Source organism: Lepisosteus oculatus, chromosome 4, assembly GCF_040954835.1.
Source record: "Lepisosteus oculatus isolate fLepOcu1 chromosome 4, fLepOcu1.hap2, whole genome shotgun sequence".
NCBI classification, from domain to species: domain Eukaryota; kingdom Metazoa; phylum Chordata; class Actinopteri; order Semionotiformes; family Lepisosteidae; genus Lepisosteus; species Lepisosteus oculatus.
Window position 1 is genome coordinate 25,228,916 of NC_090699.1, and position 16,347 is coordinate 25,245,262.

At 36.1% G+C, this 16,347-nt stretch overlaps 1 protein-coding gene across 2 annotated transcripts in view; it reads left to right on the forward strand.

Moving 5' to 3' along the window:
- The window catches only part of tcerg1l (transcription elongation regulator 1 like), a 97,733-nt gene that overhangs the window by 14,103 nt on the left and 67,283 nt on the right, over positions 1-16,347 (forward strand). For both annotated transcript variants that reach the window (XM_015346537.2, XM_015346538.2), the window contains one exon: positions 5,132-5,311. In XM_015346537.2, the coding sequence (XP_015202023.1) occupies positions 5,132-5,311 (180 nt within the window). The remainder of the gene's footprint in view (positions 1-5,131; positions 5,312-16,347) is intronic.

Genomic DNA, 16,347 nt, shown 5'->3' on the forward strand with positions numbered 1-16,347 from the left:
TGCATTTCAAAGATTCAACCATGATGACCAAGGCTTTCAGGACAACTCAGCAATAAAGCTATACAAAGATCAGAAGAAGACTGAAATTAACTTTGAGTTATATAAAGTCAATCAGAAACATAATGAAAAGCAGTTTTTATTTTAGATAAGACTACAATTCTTTAAAGCTGTCACACTGTCCTTATAAAAAATATATTTGATTACATTAATTATTTGACATAATTGGCTTTGATGGAGCAAAAGAACTGCATTTCGTTAATTGTTCTGACTCTTAACTGTCTTCAAAGTGAGATTCCAGCAGGTTTAATATCTTTAAACAATTTATGGTGTCATGAAAACAGAAAGTGAAACATTTAGCATTTTGTCTGAGAAATTCAAAGGATTATATAAGAGATCAATGGTAAAGCAAATAATTGATTATCTTTGTATTGATTCTAAAATTCCGTGCTGTTATAAGGCAATTTATACTGTAGATGCCTTTATTCACTGCACAAAAGCACTTAAATAATTTATTAATAACTTAAGGCCAATCAAGATTTAATTTAAGATAAGTTATGAAAATCTGTTTTAAGTGTCCTGGACATTGTGTTCTAAAACATTGGAATGAGGAATGATACCTGTTCTCATGTACTGTATATAAGGGCAATTAAAAGCAAAATAATATTAACAAATTGATACAGTAGGTGGTATTCCTCATGTATGTTTTTAGAAAATATCTGCAAAATAATTGAATGTTCTGATCTTCTTTTAGTTTGTAAAGTAAATATACCTACAGTACATTATGCACTTTTACAAAATACAAACTGTAATCAGTCTCTTTGTGGAGCCTCAAAGTACAGTATATATAATAACATTATCGTGAGTAAGAAAAATTGTATAATGGGACAAATGACATTTAGTTTATCTGGCTTTGTCCTCAATTGATATGTCTTTTAAATATTATCTGTTATTGTTTACAGATAAAGCTAAAAGATGCAGCTTGTTTTTTAATAATCAGAAAAATATACAGTATACAGTTACAGTAACATTGTTTTGGTATTAGCATCAAATTTATATAGTATATTTGTACTGTATATTTAATCAAATTCAATCTTGTATAGATATTTTTATCTTTAATATATGCTGGATGTTTGTAGTCACAGTCCTACCTCAGACATCCCCTGGGTGCATTGCTGTCCATGTATATTTCATGAAAATATCTGTTATTTTATAGTTGTGGCATATCCAAAAAAAATTTAACACACTTTTCCAAAAAAATAATGTTTTTCTAATCAGAAGTTTTGAGCAAACGACAATCTTAACTTGCAGAACACTAATAATTTTAAATTTTAAAAGCAATGATCTTTTAAATAATAAGAATGTTTATTATAACTGTTTTATTTGCATTCTTTTAGCCTTGTCTTATCTCTCTGACTTCCACATTAGAGCCTAGTTGTAAATTTAGTACAGCTGCTATTTCAGAATGACATGCCAATAACTGGTAAATGTACGGAGACTAATCTGTTCCCTTACTCTCAAAGAAAGTGTTCCCTCTAAGGCAAGCTTTAGTTTTCGTGCAGATCAGCATGGGAAAGCTTTTCTTACAACAGGTTCTGTTGATCCAATTCCAATATAAACAAAGACCTTCAACATTCTTAAAATGGCAACTCCATTTATGAAAATATTTCAATATTTAACAAAATAGCATAACAGTAAAAAACAGTAACAGTATAAACCAGTATAACAGTAAAAACAGTATAACAAAAAAAAACAGTGTTGTGCAAGGTCAGTTTTTCATTACACATACTGCAGTGAACAAAAAGTAAAGACAGTTCTGAGGTCTTGAATGCGGAAATAGAAAGAAGTCTTATTGGTGAAAATCAAAGAAATAGATAGCTAAACAATAATCAGTATGAGCTTTTCATTGTACTGTTTCATAAGTACATTAGCAGTGGACAGTTCCATTCTAGTGACCGTGTCCCCATATAACTAGATTACTTTTTGTTCTTTATTCATATAATTTAAACTCACATTAATGATAGCCATAAATTTGGTACTATTAAACCTAAACATTTTTAATTATAGAACTAAAATATATAAGAACGGTTAAAACTCTAGTCTCTGTTTACCTTTGGATTAAAGTTGTACAATCATGCTTCATTACTGCAGAAAGCTAAAACCCATCGAACATAGTCTTGATTTGGATTAGTTAAATATGAAGTCTCTGATATTGTATGGTTTCAGACCATTTTACATCCTAAAAGCATCCTAAAAGCATCATAATTATAAATAGATTGTATATGTAAGCATAAAGCAATGAGTTTTCTCAGATTATTATTAGGAGATATTTTGTCTGAAGATAATTAGCTAAACCTTGTCCTTTCTGTAACTAAGAGCACCAACAAGGACAGCATGACAAAAGTCAGACCAAACATAAGCACATTCCTGCATCTACACCCCAGACGGAGAAATGTTCTTGTAATGATTGAAAGGTGGTACTAACAACTGAATTTAAAAATAACATTTCTCCAAAACCCTATCTAATAATCCGAAAAAGTAACCTTCAAAATCTAGTCTAAGATGGACAAAAAGAAACATAACTATCCTCTTAAACTGAGTTTGTACACTAAAAGTACTACTATCGTTATGAAAAATGCTCTCAATGTATCTCAAATGAGATTTCAATGTCTGATTTTAGATCGCATTGGGGATACAGAAAAACAATGTATTCATAGCAAAAAAAATCATAAAAGACCCTAATTGTTATCCCTACTAGAGAGTCTGTGATTACTTGTTTTCAGATTAGCTGAACATGTACAACTCAAATGTTCACATTACCTTCAGCTCTGCACCAGCCAGGATTTGATCTTTGTCACACAACTCCAATTTCCCAGCAGTGGTGAACTCTGCTGCACTAAAAGACTGGCTCTCCCACCACATGAGATTTCAGTACTACCTGTGTTTTCTAGGCAGTGAAATCACCTTATCCAGCAAGCTTTTTACTGAATGAGCTCTGTAACAATCTCCTCCTCAAAATCCTTACTTCTCCACAGCAATCTAAGTAACTGCTAGGCATGAATGTCTGTTATCCAAGTCAAGACATCAATGTAAAAGTTCTGTCCTTTCTGGGATTTTGATCACAATTACTCATAGGCAACTACCTGTATAGGGCCATACAGTGCCACTGCCCAGACAATGGTGAATTCCAATGACAGGTCTCCCAGGGACGGAGAAGTAGGCACTATCACTGGTGCTGTCTTCTGTGAAATGGAGGTGACATCCCCTTCTATAACTGACTTAATGTCAATGACACACTTACTGTATGTTCACTAATTTGTTATAGCTACAAAGTTATTGCTACTACAGTATATGTTACAGCTACATAGTTTTAACATTGTTAAATTTGCAGTGCTCTTTTACATTTTTCTTGGGATAGATTTCTCTCTTGTGCTTTCTGTAAAATATCTATGAGAGGAAAAGTGAACCAAGCAAAGAGAGTTACATTATTTATGCTATGTAGCATTTCTCTTACAATCTATGCTAAGAGTTTAGTTTTAATTTTTAATAAAACTGGAGTGACCTATGAATAACCGTTACTCAAGCTTAAGCCACTTCTCTTGTCCCTACTGTTTTTTAAAAATATTCCTTTCGCATCTTAACAGTTCCAGACCACAGGTTCATTATTTTATTTTAAATTTACCCATTGGGCATGTTTGAGATGTATTTTCTTGCAAATATAAGAACTCTGTCTCAGCTCTTAGCTGTTAATAATGTTGGCATTATGGAAAATTGTTCTGGTTTAAAAGGTTTTTGAACGACTGATCCAATTTTCATAAAGTGCACTGTTTTGCCCCATCTAATGTAAAATTCTTTGACTTCCTGTTTATCTATGAAGTACCAAAATGACAATTGAAACACCTGTGTGATCTCAATTTCCCTTTGCCTGACTCCGTGCCTCAACAACTGTTCTGTTATCTGTAGATTTTTAAGACAAGAAAATTGCTTGTAACTAGAAATAATTTAAGTCTAAACTATTTATTATTTGTGATGTCAGCCAGTGATTTATATTATTGTCTTCATACATAGAGAATAACTTGCTGGTATCCCAAATGACATTAATCAGAATATTTAAATAACCTTCCTTTTTCTTTACAATTAATGTTCATTGTGTTTTAAACATTTACGTACTATACATATTTCTATAGAAAATGTCATGGGTGAATAATTTCATCAGCTATTCAGTCAAATGTATAGAATATTCTTAGAAGTGCATATACAATACAAATCAGAGTACATTAGGAAGCCCATTTATATTACTGCATTTGCATTGTGGAGAGAAAATGCTATGCTAAGCATCTTTCTTGATAGATTTTCATACAGAAGATTTTTATTACTCAGGGGGCTCCTCCTGTAGTATAAAATATTCTGAACGAGTATGTTGTGATGGAGTACATCAGCAAAACATGAAAGAAGGGAAAGACCTTTAAAAGAATGTTGGTAAAGAACAAAGGGAGCCCATTCATTATCCAGCAACAAGAATGTTCTTATCTCTTAAAAAAAATTAAAAATTAAAAAATAAAATCTGATTGACACAAAGATATCCTTTATTATTCAAGTACATTATTTTTAGCCATACTTAAATGGCTGAGACTGCATAAAGTATTCTTTCCATGGTCCTGCTAATTCTGTAAGCCCAATGACACATCACGGGAAGAGTGGTCAGTTTTGCAATAGTGTCACAGGGTAATGTTCTGAAATTACTTTTGATCGAAACTGCTGGCTGATCACACACACAGCCGGTGACAGAAAGTTCTTGGCATGTCCTTTTTGTGAGATGGCAAATATTTTATTCAGTTTTCATTAATGTTATACTTCCAGTCACCATTAGGCATATGTCTGAATTAGGCTATTTTTAGGCTGTGTCCAGAAATTTAGAATAATTTTGTTGAGTGGGCTGCTAATGTTATCAGTGCAAACAGTTGTGTTCAGTGCTGTTGTCCTTACAAACACCTGATTGGTATCTCTGTAGGAGCTCTTCCTGTGACAGCATTCTGTGTGATTTGGAAGAACATCTGTACTATAGCCTGACTATTGAATGCTACCTGAGAATGATGGGAGTGATTATAAACCTGCATGTGTTTCCTTTCTGTAGGAGGGTGTCCAGTGGCTATCAAACGCGTTGGCAGCAACAAGAGGATTGCATTGGCTGCAGCTGCTATGATGACGGTGGAATCGGAAGCATGTCAGGGCCCATCTTCCAGCACTACTCAGCCTTTCCACGTTCTGAGGCTTTCTCCCATCAAGATCCCAATTCTGTCAGCTCCTGTTTCAGGTAACAACACCGTTATAACTCTATAACGTGTTGGCTTCAGAAACAACAATAAAATGATGAGTGACTGTGAATATCGGTTTTATCGTATTACAAATCCTGCTTTTACAGTGTTTAAATTGTAGCAGTTTAGTTGTTCACAGAAACTAGAATTTTGACAAAACAAATAACGTAGCCAAAATAGACAGCTGGGCCTCTTGGTATCTTTGTTAAAGTCTACTGGAAGATAACTTGAGACCTAAAGATCTCAAAATGAAAAATGTCTAGATTTAATGCAAGATTTTCAACAATGCATAGCAGACAAATTGTTTTTTCTAACCTCAGTGAAACTTGTAAAGTACTGAAATACTGATTACAAATTTGTTAAAGATACTTTCAAAAATACCAAAACAAGTTTTATGACATTTCGATTTTTATCACAATCAGGTACTATGTTATACTTGTAATACTATATCAAAACATTGTATAGTAAGGAGCTATGGTAAAACATCTGCAAAAAGGAGAATGTCTTCCATCAAAATTGAAATTGAGAAATTAGAAAATAAAGACATTTTACCAGCTATTCAGTCAACTTAAAGAAGTGTTGATGGATTTTTAAATCAATACCGCTAATCTAGAATTATTTTCTACAAATAAATTTAAAGTACAGTATGTGTATTTTCCTTATTTTGTATTTGTTTACATTTTTACTTCTGTCTTAATAGACAGAAGAAATTATCAAGCTTGTGGGTTTTCCTGTCTCCCACTAATGCATTAGATATAGTACAAGGATTTTTTTTCTGTTCCGCTTAATTCAAATGGTTTCAGATCATAACTCAAAACAAAAAAAATCTATTATGATTGCTAAAGCCTCTAGCCTTTATTAGCCTCTACCAGAACTCACATGTCTCTGAGAGATTACAGAAACAGAATACCACAGAGTGCTTTTGCTGAAAGTCTAAAGCTGCATGGTTTTGTACACATTCCTGACCCCAAAAGCTTCTTTCTCTGAAAGATAAGGCAAATGGAATTGTAACCCTGTTGAAGTGGAGGCATTCTTTTTGTAAAACCAGTTTAGTCAGGAGTAATGGCTTGAAAGTAAAATGGCTTGTAGTTCATATGCTAGTGAGAATGCTGTGCATGTGTATTTTCTCATTTATTTACAGGCTTTATATAGAGCAATTCGTCTCAACATAATGCAGGGATAAATGAGAGCAAAGCAGGTCAAAATGATAAGCAGGTATCTATTTACAAGAGAGACATGTGTATATTGAAGGGAAGGCAAATTAAATATCACCAGCTTGTGATTTTTAATAACACTGTTTCCCTATTCCCGATACATAAATCCCACTGGTGTTTTCTCTTGGGATGCCAGTTGCCTGCTGATTAACACTGGTAGCTTCCCAACAATTATGGACCAAAACCTATAAAAGTGTAAAACAAATTTAGAAATTGAACACAGGCAAAGCTGAATTTTAAGGGTTGTGTTAAATAAGAAACCCAAAGAAAGAAAAGTTTTCATTTATTTTAAAATATTGAATTTCCACTTTCTAAATCATAATATCTCTTGTTTAATTTAGTGAGAATCCAGGACCTCAGTCAATACATATTCAGTTGTAATTTATTCAGAAGTCAAGCAGAAAACTAATTAGGATTTTATGCATATTCAATTTCTTAAATAAACAATGCAGCCATGATTCAGTGCTGCATTTCAATGCTATTCTAATGCCCTAAATACAGCTTTAACTGACGACCTTTTACAAAACATGTGTTTTGGAAGCAAATTGCAGTTATGTCTTATGTAAAGCCTGTAATGTTCCAAACTCTGATTATATTTTGATTCCATACTAATACAATGTTCAAATTTGGTTTGAGCTAGAAAAAATATGATTTGAAAATAAGCCTGAAACCTTTTGACATGTTTGTGCTTATGTGAATTTTGATCATTCTCATTTGACTGCCCGTAGTTTTAAAATATGATGTGATAGATGCAATTTAGCGCTCTAAGAATTTTACTATGAAGCAGAGCTATTTTAGAATAAACATGAATTCTATTTCTTTTATCCAAGCAAGTGGTAGTATTTGAAATGACTAGGTCAGTTCTCACACAGTAATTTAGTTTTATTCTATAAGGCACAATGGCAAATGAAATCCTTTGGATGCTCAGCCTCATATACATTATATGTAAAAGAAAAGTTATATTTCACATTCATGGACAAATTTCTAATGGAAAAAAAAACAATTCTCAATATGCTTCTTTTTACTGGGGTAGCTTATGGCAGGGTTGTGGTTAACCAAAATAGAATTTAATTTACAGTATAAGAGATGTGTTTTATGGCTTATCTGCCAAACTAAGATTACATAAGCTTTGGGAATTTCTAGATTGTTTCAGTTCCTGCCCCATCTTAGATGATGCTTGCTCTTTTAAGATGTTGGAATATATTAGCAGTTAGGCATGTACTGTAAGTACGTGTGTCTGCACAGTAACCTGACTTTTCAGGCTTGACATATGTTTGACTTTGATCCCATTCAGTCCTCAGTCACTACCTTGTTAGGTTTGTACTGAACATATTGTATCCTTGAGTTCAACATGCAGAAATAACAAACAATTGTGGAAAATAATTGAGAGATACAGGCTAAGTGAGGATCACCCGTTGTCTTATACTGTTAGAACTCAAAGGATTGTATAAAGAGGTAAAGATGAAGCACAATAACTCCCTGCATCTCTTAATGCCAAACCTTTTCAAATGTATAGGTTCTCAAGAATATTTTGGATTCCTCATGGATTGTTTGAACATGATATTCCTAGAGGGCAGATTGACTTCTGTCTTATTCTCTGAAACATCCATCTGTTTTGTAAATAGATAGTAAACACCTTGGGCCAGATGTGTTTTGTTGGAAAGATTGGAAATTAATTCTGTTATACTGAATGGCAGTAATTAATTACATTGGCAGTTTGAGGCATTGTACTGCCATTGTAGGAAAAAGCATGTGTAGCACTAGAACTGTGCAAAGGCCATGTACATAAATGAGTTTGAAATTCTTCAAGCATCAGAAAGGATCCTGACATGCAGCTGTTAAGTTTTGTTCAATCCTGTGCATACATACAATCCTTAGATTAAAATGAAATATGTACAAAAATGCACCTGATTCAAAAATCATCCTTGTCCTCAAATATTACCTTGCATCTTAAAATGTAAAAATGTAACATTTAGATAGATAAGACTTTATTAATCCCATAGGGAAATTGATGTGTTACAGCAGTCCAGCCCAAGACAAGCAAAAACAGACATCAGAATAAAACAAAAGACAACAAAATCAATAAAAATTAATAAAAAATAAATACATAGGTGTGTGCAAAATGTGATGATCATAGTCACTGTAAAAACAATAAAATATGTGCAAAATGTGCATAGGTTTATACAGACTGATTGTCCAAAAAGTACAGTGGAGCAAACATGCTGTCCATAGACGAGCAAATGAAGGGCTAACAGTCTTAGCCTAGGGCAGCGTTATACACCCTGACAGCCGCCGGGAGGAAAGACCTGCGGAAACGTTCCCTTGAACACCATAGCTGGAGCAGTCTGTTGCTAAAAGTGCTCCGCTGCCCAGTAATAGTCCCATGAAGCGGATGAGAGGCGTTGTTCATGATGGCTGTGAGCTTGGTCAGCATTCTCCTCTCAGCCATCACCTCCATGGGGTCAAGGCTCATCCCCAACACAGAGCCAGCCTACTTGATAAGTTTATTGAGCCTATTTGCATCTCTTGTAATGATGCTGCTGCCCCAGCACACAACAGTGTAGAAGATGGCTGCCGCCACCACTGATTCATAAACAATGTGTAGCAGTGTTCCACACATACCAAAGGACCTGAGCCTCCTAAGAAAATAGAGTTGGCTCTGACCTTTCATGTACAGGGCGTCAGTGTTACCAGACCACTCTAGCTTATCATTCAGGTGTACCCCTAAGTACTTGTAGGACTGTACGCCCTCTATGTCCTCACCCTGGATGGAAACAGGGTTCAGCAGAGACTTATTCCTTCAAATGTCCAAGATAATTTCTTTGGTCTTGCTGGTGTTAAGCTGGAGATGGTTAAGATGACACCACTCCACAAAGTTGGTAATCAAGCTCTTATATTCCTCCTCCCTCCCCTCTCTAATACACCCCACAATTGCAGAGTCATCCAAAAACTTCTGCAGATGACATGTCTCAGAGTTGTACCTGAAGTCAGAGGTGTAAAAGGTGAACAGGAATGGAGCAAGGACAGTCCCCTGTGGAGCCCCAGTACTGTTAACAACCTGTTCGGACACACAGCTCTGTAGCCGTACATACTGTGGCCTGCAGGTTAGACACTGCAGGGGAGTGTCCACCTGCGCCGCCCTTAGCTTATCTCTCAGTAAAGGTGGATGGATGGTGTTAAAGGCACTGGAGAAGTCAAAGAACATAATTCTCACAATGCTCCCTGTCTTCTCCAGGTGAGAGTTAGCTCTGTGTAGCAGATAGATGACTGCATCCTCCAGACACAAGTGTGACCGGTAGGCACATTGCAGGGGGTCCAGTGCTGTACTCACCAGGGTTCTGAGGTGGTCCAGTACAAGCCTTTCCAGAGTTTTCATTAGGTGTGATGTCAGTGCCACTGGTCTGTAGTCATTCAAGACTTTAGGGTGCCCCTTTTTGGGTACTGGAACCAGGCAAGATGTCTTCCAGAGCATCGGAACCCTTTCTAATCTCAGGCTGAGGTTGAAGATGTACTGCAGCACTGAACCCAGATGGTCCGTGCAGATCTTTAGCACCCTGGAGCTGACACCGTCAGGACCCACTGCCTTCCCTGCATGGAGTCTCCTCAACTCCCTTCTGACCTGGTCAGCTGTGATGGATAGGCTGAGGAGGGCAGGGGAAGATGGAGTAGGAGTAGGACGGATCTCATGATGGGGTGACTGAGGACATGAAGAGGGTGTCTGGGGTGAAGGCCTGTGAGGTGAATGGACAGTGGACCCTGTATCGAATCTGTTAAAGAAAAGATTGCTCTCCATCAGCCTGTCCTCTATTTTCCTCCAAAAAGCCACCTTACTCTCCCTAACTCTCACCTTCAGCTCTTTCTGCGCTCGCTTCAGCTACTCCTTGTTACCTGCCCGGAAAGCCCTCTTTTTCCTATTTAGGATGGCCTTCCGATCACTGGTGACCCAGGGTTTATTATTGGAGAAGCAGCGCACTTTCCTGGTGGGCACTGCACTGTCAACACAGAAGTTTATGTAGTCAGTGATGCAGTGGGTAAGACCATCAATGTAATCTCCATAAGGCTCACAGAGTATCTCCCAGTCCGTTGTTTCAAAACAGTCCATCAGTGCATCGTTAGCCTCAGCTGACCATCTCCTCACTGTCCTGGTGGTTACTGGTTGCTGTAGTACAAGATGCTTGTACAGAGATAGGAGGTGAACAAGGTTGTGGTCAGATCTGCCGGTGGGGGGGCGGGAGTGATGTGGAGCTGTAGACGTTCTTGACATTAGCATACAGCAAGTCCAAAGTCTTTCTATCTCTAGTAGGGCATTTAACAAACTGACTAAAAGTAGGCAGAGTAGAGGAGAGTGAAACATGATTAAAATCGCCAGTTATCAAGAACATGGCTTGTGAGTGATGAGTCTATAGTCCAGCTGTAACAGTCCGTATGACGTCACAAGCTGAGGCTGCGTCGGCAGAGGGCGGGACATACACCAGCACAACAATAACCTGCGAGAACTCCCTAGGTAGGTTAATATAGTAATATTTCATTTCCTGTATGTTCTCAGCTTAGTTGGGAAAATATAACATTCAGACGTTCACATCTTGAGAATTTCCTATATTCTTTGTCATGCTACTGTAGTTTCAAGATGGATTTTGAACAGAAAAGCCTTAATGTGACTAATGGGAAGTTTGAGCTTGCTTGTCTTTAATTACTGCTATATGCTGAGTGGCCACTTTATAGGGTACATCTGCCTAATAGCAAGCTTGTCCCCCATTTGCCCTCAGAACAACACTAATTTGTCAGGGATTGGATTCAACAAGGTGTTGAAAGAGCAGTACAGGCATGTTGGCCCAAGTTGATTGCAATTCGTCCCATAGTTGTAGCAAATTAGCTGGTGGTGGATCTCTACATCAAATAGCTTGTTGAATCCTATCCCACAGATGCTTGATTGGATTGCGATCTGGTGAGTGGGGAGGCCATAGCATTAAGCTCAATTCACTCTCATGTTACTGGAAACATTCCAGGACTTTCCTAGCATTGTGGCATTAAGCATTATCCTTTTGAAAACTCCCATTCACAGATGGGTACACTACTGCCATGAGTGGATGCACCTGTTCAAACATCCTATGGCATTCAAACATATCAAGGGACACTTATGTGTGCCATGAAAACACACCCCAGACCATTACACTGCTCCTACCAACCTCCATTGTTAACACCCGGGAGGATGGATCCATGGAGTCATGCGGTTTTCACCATATTCAGGTCCTTTCATCAGAGTGAAACAGCAGGAACTGAGATTTATCAGACCAGGTGATTTTTCCAATCCTTCATTGTCCAGTGTTTATGTTGTGTAGCCCATTGCAACCACACCTTCTACTTTGTACTGATAGGAGTGGAACTGCCATACCCTATCTGTGTAACAAGGTACGACATGTTCTGCATTTTGTTTTACTCAGCTGTTAGTTTACTGACTGTAGCCCAAATGTTACTACAAGTCGTTACAGTCTCTATTGACTCAAGCATGTAAACAAAACCGAAATGTTAATTTTAGGTTGTAATCCACTCACTTGGATGAGCACATTTATATTGTTATATTGTTTTACAAAGGAAATTACCATGTGATATTTTCTCATCTCTTATATTTTACAGGGAACTGTCCACACTAAATAATGTACTTTTAAATGTCAATACCGACAAAATATACAGGTACATATATTTTTGATAGATATCAATGCTTACAATGCTTGAATCTCAGTATATTCCTGTTTGGTAGAGATGTGGTTTTTCTCACAATTTTATATTCCTCATAGTTTCCACTCCAAACTCCAAACCAATTCTGTTTGACTGATGATTCTGATTAAATCCATTGCACTGATTTCAGATAGATAGATACTTTATTGATCCCATGAGGGAAATTGCAGATTTTAGCAATTTTAGCAATACCTTTAAAGATTTTGAATCCTTGAATCATATGAATAACATCCCATTTCCTTAAGTACTACTGGTAGAATACCAGAAGCACCTAGAAATTTATCAAAAGTGCTTCTAGCTCCAGTAGCATGTCTGCCTCTTCTAAGCAAATACTTTGTAACACAGAACTTTGTCTTTCCTCAGCCTGAGGATAGTTGTTGATTTCTTGCTTAGTGAACATCTGAAATATTTAATTCATTAGTCATTTCTCTTTCACATACTAAAAGCTTACCAGGACTATCTCTTTATTTATTTATTTTTTACTTTTACTAAGAAAAAGTAAAAGTGCTTCATTGCTTGTTTTTATTTTACTAAGAAAAACATATACTTTAGCCTTTCAGTACTATTTTCTCTTTCTTCTTTCTTCTTCCTTTTTCACCTGTTTGTGTGATTTACTATAATCTTTTCTTTGTGAATTATATTTTTTTAAACATTTGGGTCACTGCTTACCTAGGCTTTGATTTACATGTTGGAAGAATCGAATCAGAGCTTTAAGCAGATTATCTCCAAAGAATTACCATCCATTCTTTACTGACTATATTCATCTTATCTCATGGTTACAGGATAGTTACTTATTTGATTTATTGGTGCTACTGTATGTATACCTTCTCACAACAAAAGGACAACATTATTGAAAGTTATTTCTGAACAGATGCACTGGTAGTATACAGTATATATATGAAAATATCCAAATAACCTCAATACTAAATAAAAAAATAAGGTAATGAGTGTGGATTATATTACTTGTACTCTGCTATGTACTGTACTATGTCTTTACAGACTGATCACTGTCAGAATTCAGAGTATTTATTTTCCATTCCTCTGTGAAGGTTCTTAGGGTCTGTATACCATCTTCTTGCAACATAAAGCTATGAGCTAGCTATAACACTTAATTGACCATTGTTCTTCCTCAGCTTGGGGCCACCTTGAAATTAATTTAACAATATTATATTATGTTCTCATCATATGTGTGTGGTGCATTTCCTCCAGATACAGTTTTTAGTAGACTGCTAACCACGTACTGTATTTATGTGTTTTTTTTAACTTGCAGTTATGTCTCATTGACAGCACACAAACAAGTCTGTATATTTTATATCACGCTAACAAAAATTCAAGGCTATTGTGTCTCAGAATTGTAATAGCTGGGACCTAGTTTGAAAGAATTCTTCTGTGTTCACAGGTACATTACAGTGTTATAACATGTTAAACCAAGTATACACTATCTGTTTATCTAATCAAACAACAGGTAACCTTTTAACTAAATATGTTTGATACAAAGTGAACTACCAGTGAGTTTGTCAATTTAATCCTATAAAGAAAATGTTATGGTATATTAATATTCAAACTTATAGACCACACTAAATTACATTCTAAGACTTTCTTGAGACAAGTTCACATTATTGAATCATGTTTAGGTTTTCTGGGATTGACCCTTTTATGTTTTCAGTCTGATTCACTTTTTTTGTTTTAATCAGGATGAAATTAACTTATATTGTTTACATCAAAATTTACTCTTAAATAGGTCATCTCTTTCTTTTAAGAATAAAATTAAACTATTAGTTACATTTTGGGTGTATTTTCTATGTAGTTCTGGCCTAAGTGACAACATAGAAATTTTGCATGGCTCAGGCCTGAGCAGAAGTATTGTGTGTTCTTTACAGAAACCTAAGTAGTGTTGCAGTTGCATGACTGTAGTTCTTTACTTAAGATGCTATAACAGAATACGCCTTCCCTGCTCACTGAGCACATCCACACTACATAGGCTTCACAACAAGGCCACTATTTAAGTAAAAATAGTAGTAACAATTTATCTCACTAACATTTACTACTTTGTATCTAATGTGTGTATCTTTGTGGGTCATCGCTAGATATGCTGCTATGTAAATGTTAATGCACATCATACAAATACTTATATGAACAGCATCCACCTTTTTACATCCTCTTCTCTGGGCCCTGAGAATACAGAGCCCCTAGAGGAGGCTGCCTTCATAGGTGCCTGCATAAAAAATACTCCTTTATGGGATGGGGCTTAGGACAGAAAAGAGCTGTGGCCACAGGGCAGATCAGTTTTGGATTTAAGTTAGAGAGTAGCACATGTGATACATCATATTAAGGTTATTTTTTCTTTTCTATACAGTGTGTTGACCAAGTCAGTGTTTTATCACCATGTGTTCTTTACATTTGTTGGTTTTTGGGAGCAGAAATCTTTTATCATCACACTTAAGTGCTACTGTTGGCTTATCCATTGTTTGCAGAAAGCAGAGACGTATTTTTTTTTTAAGTTTCATCCACCCACATTTATCCACACCCACCACCTTGATTAAGGTCTTTCCTACAGTATGTCTGGGCTGAACTGCAAGTTCTTAAAGAAGTTTAAAAGTGGCTACCAGGCAGAATAACATTTTGCAGTGGAGCCACAGAGGGAAAACCTAATTTTTTAAAGGTGGAGAAAACACATCACATCCCTTACCCAGTGACTGAAGGTGTGTGCAACCAGTTGTTTTCAGTGGAGCAAAATCAATTATCTTGCTAGTAAAGTGGAGAAAGCCAGGGTGCCAAACTGGATATTACATCAAATGTGATTATGAGGGACACCAAAGATACCTATAAGAGGAGAGGGTTCATGGGGCACATCTACAATTTTTGAAAGTGATTCAAATATAGAGCTCCAAAATGACTCCAGAGCTGAACAAGACCAGTACATGTGGAAGAGAGTAGCAGGGGCTTGCTTGCACTTAGCACACTTAAGATCGGTGGGAATATTTTAGCCAGTTTAACCTTAGAGAAGTTGAGGCGGTCAACTATTTTGAACTGTATTAAACCAAGCCTTGCACATATAGATTAGAAATCTATTTGAGCCACAATGGTTTCCCATAATTCTTCAAAAAGTTCAAATCCTAAATCCCGTTTCCATTTGAATTTCACAGTAGCCAATGTAGTGCAATCTAGAGAAAGAATAATGGAATACATTTGGGAAATGACACCTCTAACACTTGAAGTTAACTTAAGCATAAAATCAATAGATGAGTCTGGAGGGAGAGCAGGGAAATTTGGCACTTGGTTTCGGATAAAGTGTTGAATCTGAAAGTGACAAAAAAAGTGATTTTTCTAGTGTCTAGAGTCTTGTAGTTTTTGGTCCATCTGAGCTCTAAGTTACATGGTTGGTTAATTTATTTTATTAACTGCATAATTGCGATACATTTAACCAGACTCCAAAGTGTTTTATCAGTAACTGTTCTTTTAATTTAGTGAATGTTCTGATCAATCAGCTGTGAAATGTGTGTGTCTAAAAATAAAGTAGGTTTATTGCTTATCTGACTCTCAGGTCAATTCCTCAAAAACCAGAAGACAAAAGGAGAAAGCTCTAGAAATTGAGTTTGAGGTCCCTGCACTAGAATGTATTCTGAATCTTAACACGCATTTGGATATTTCCAGAAAGTTTGTTAGAAATTGTAATTAATCTTTTATCTGCAGAGAACATACCTACCTAATGAAGGTTGTTATAGTGTGATTCATTATTCGGACTTTATGGTGCTTCATTATCATTGCCTAAGTAGGCTGGATGGCCACCTGAATGCACTATTAGATATAATTAAAAACCAATGAGAAACAGCCACCAGGCTTGGGTTTTAAACATTCCTCATAAAGGATTGTGCTTTTTTTTTTCCTTATACATCAGGGGGTTTATGTATTTTTTATTAATACCAATGAATTTTATGATTACCAGTTCCATTAGAATGTGAAGACTACTTATTTCTACAGTAAAACTTGCCTTTGCCTTTCACTGTGAAACAGTTCTGTGAAATATTTATGTTCATTTACAATATGCTGACATATCAATGTCTTATTGCAGGCTGTGTGTGGGT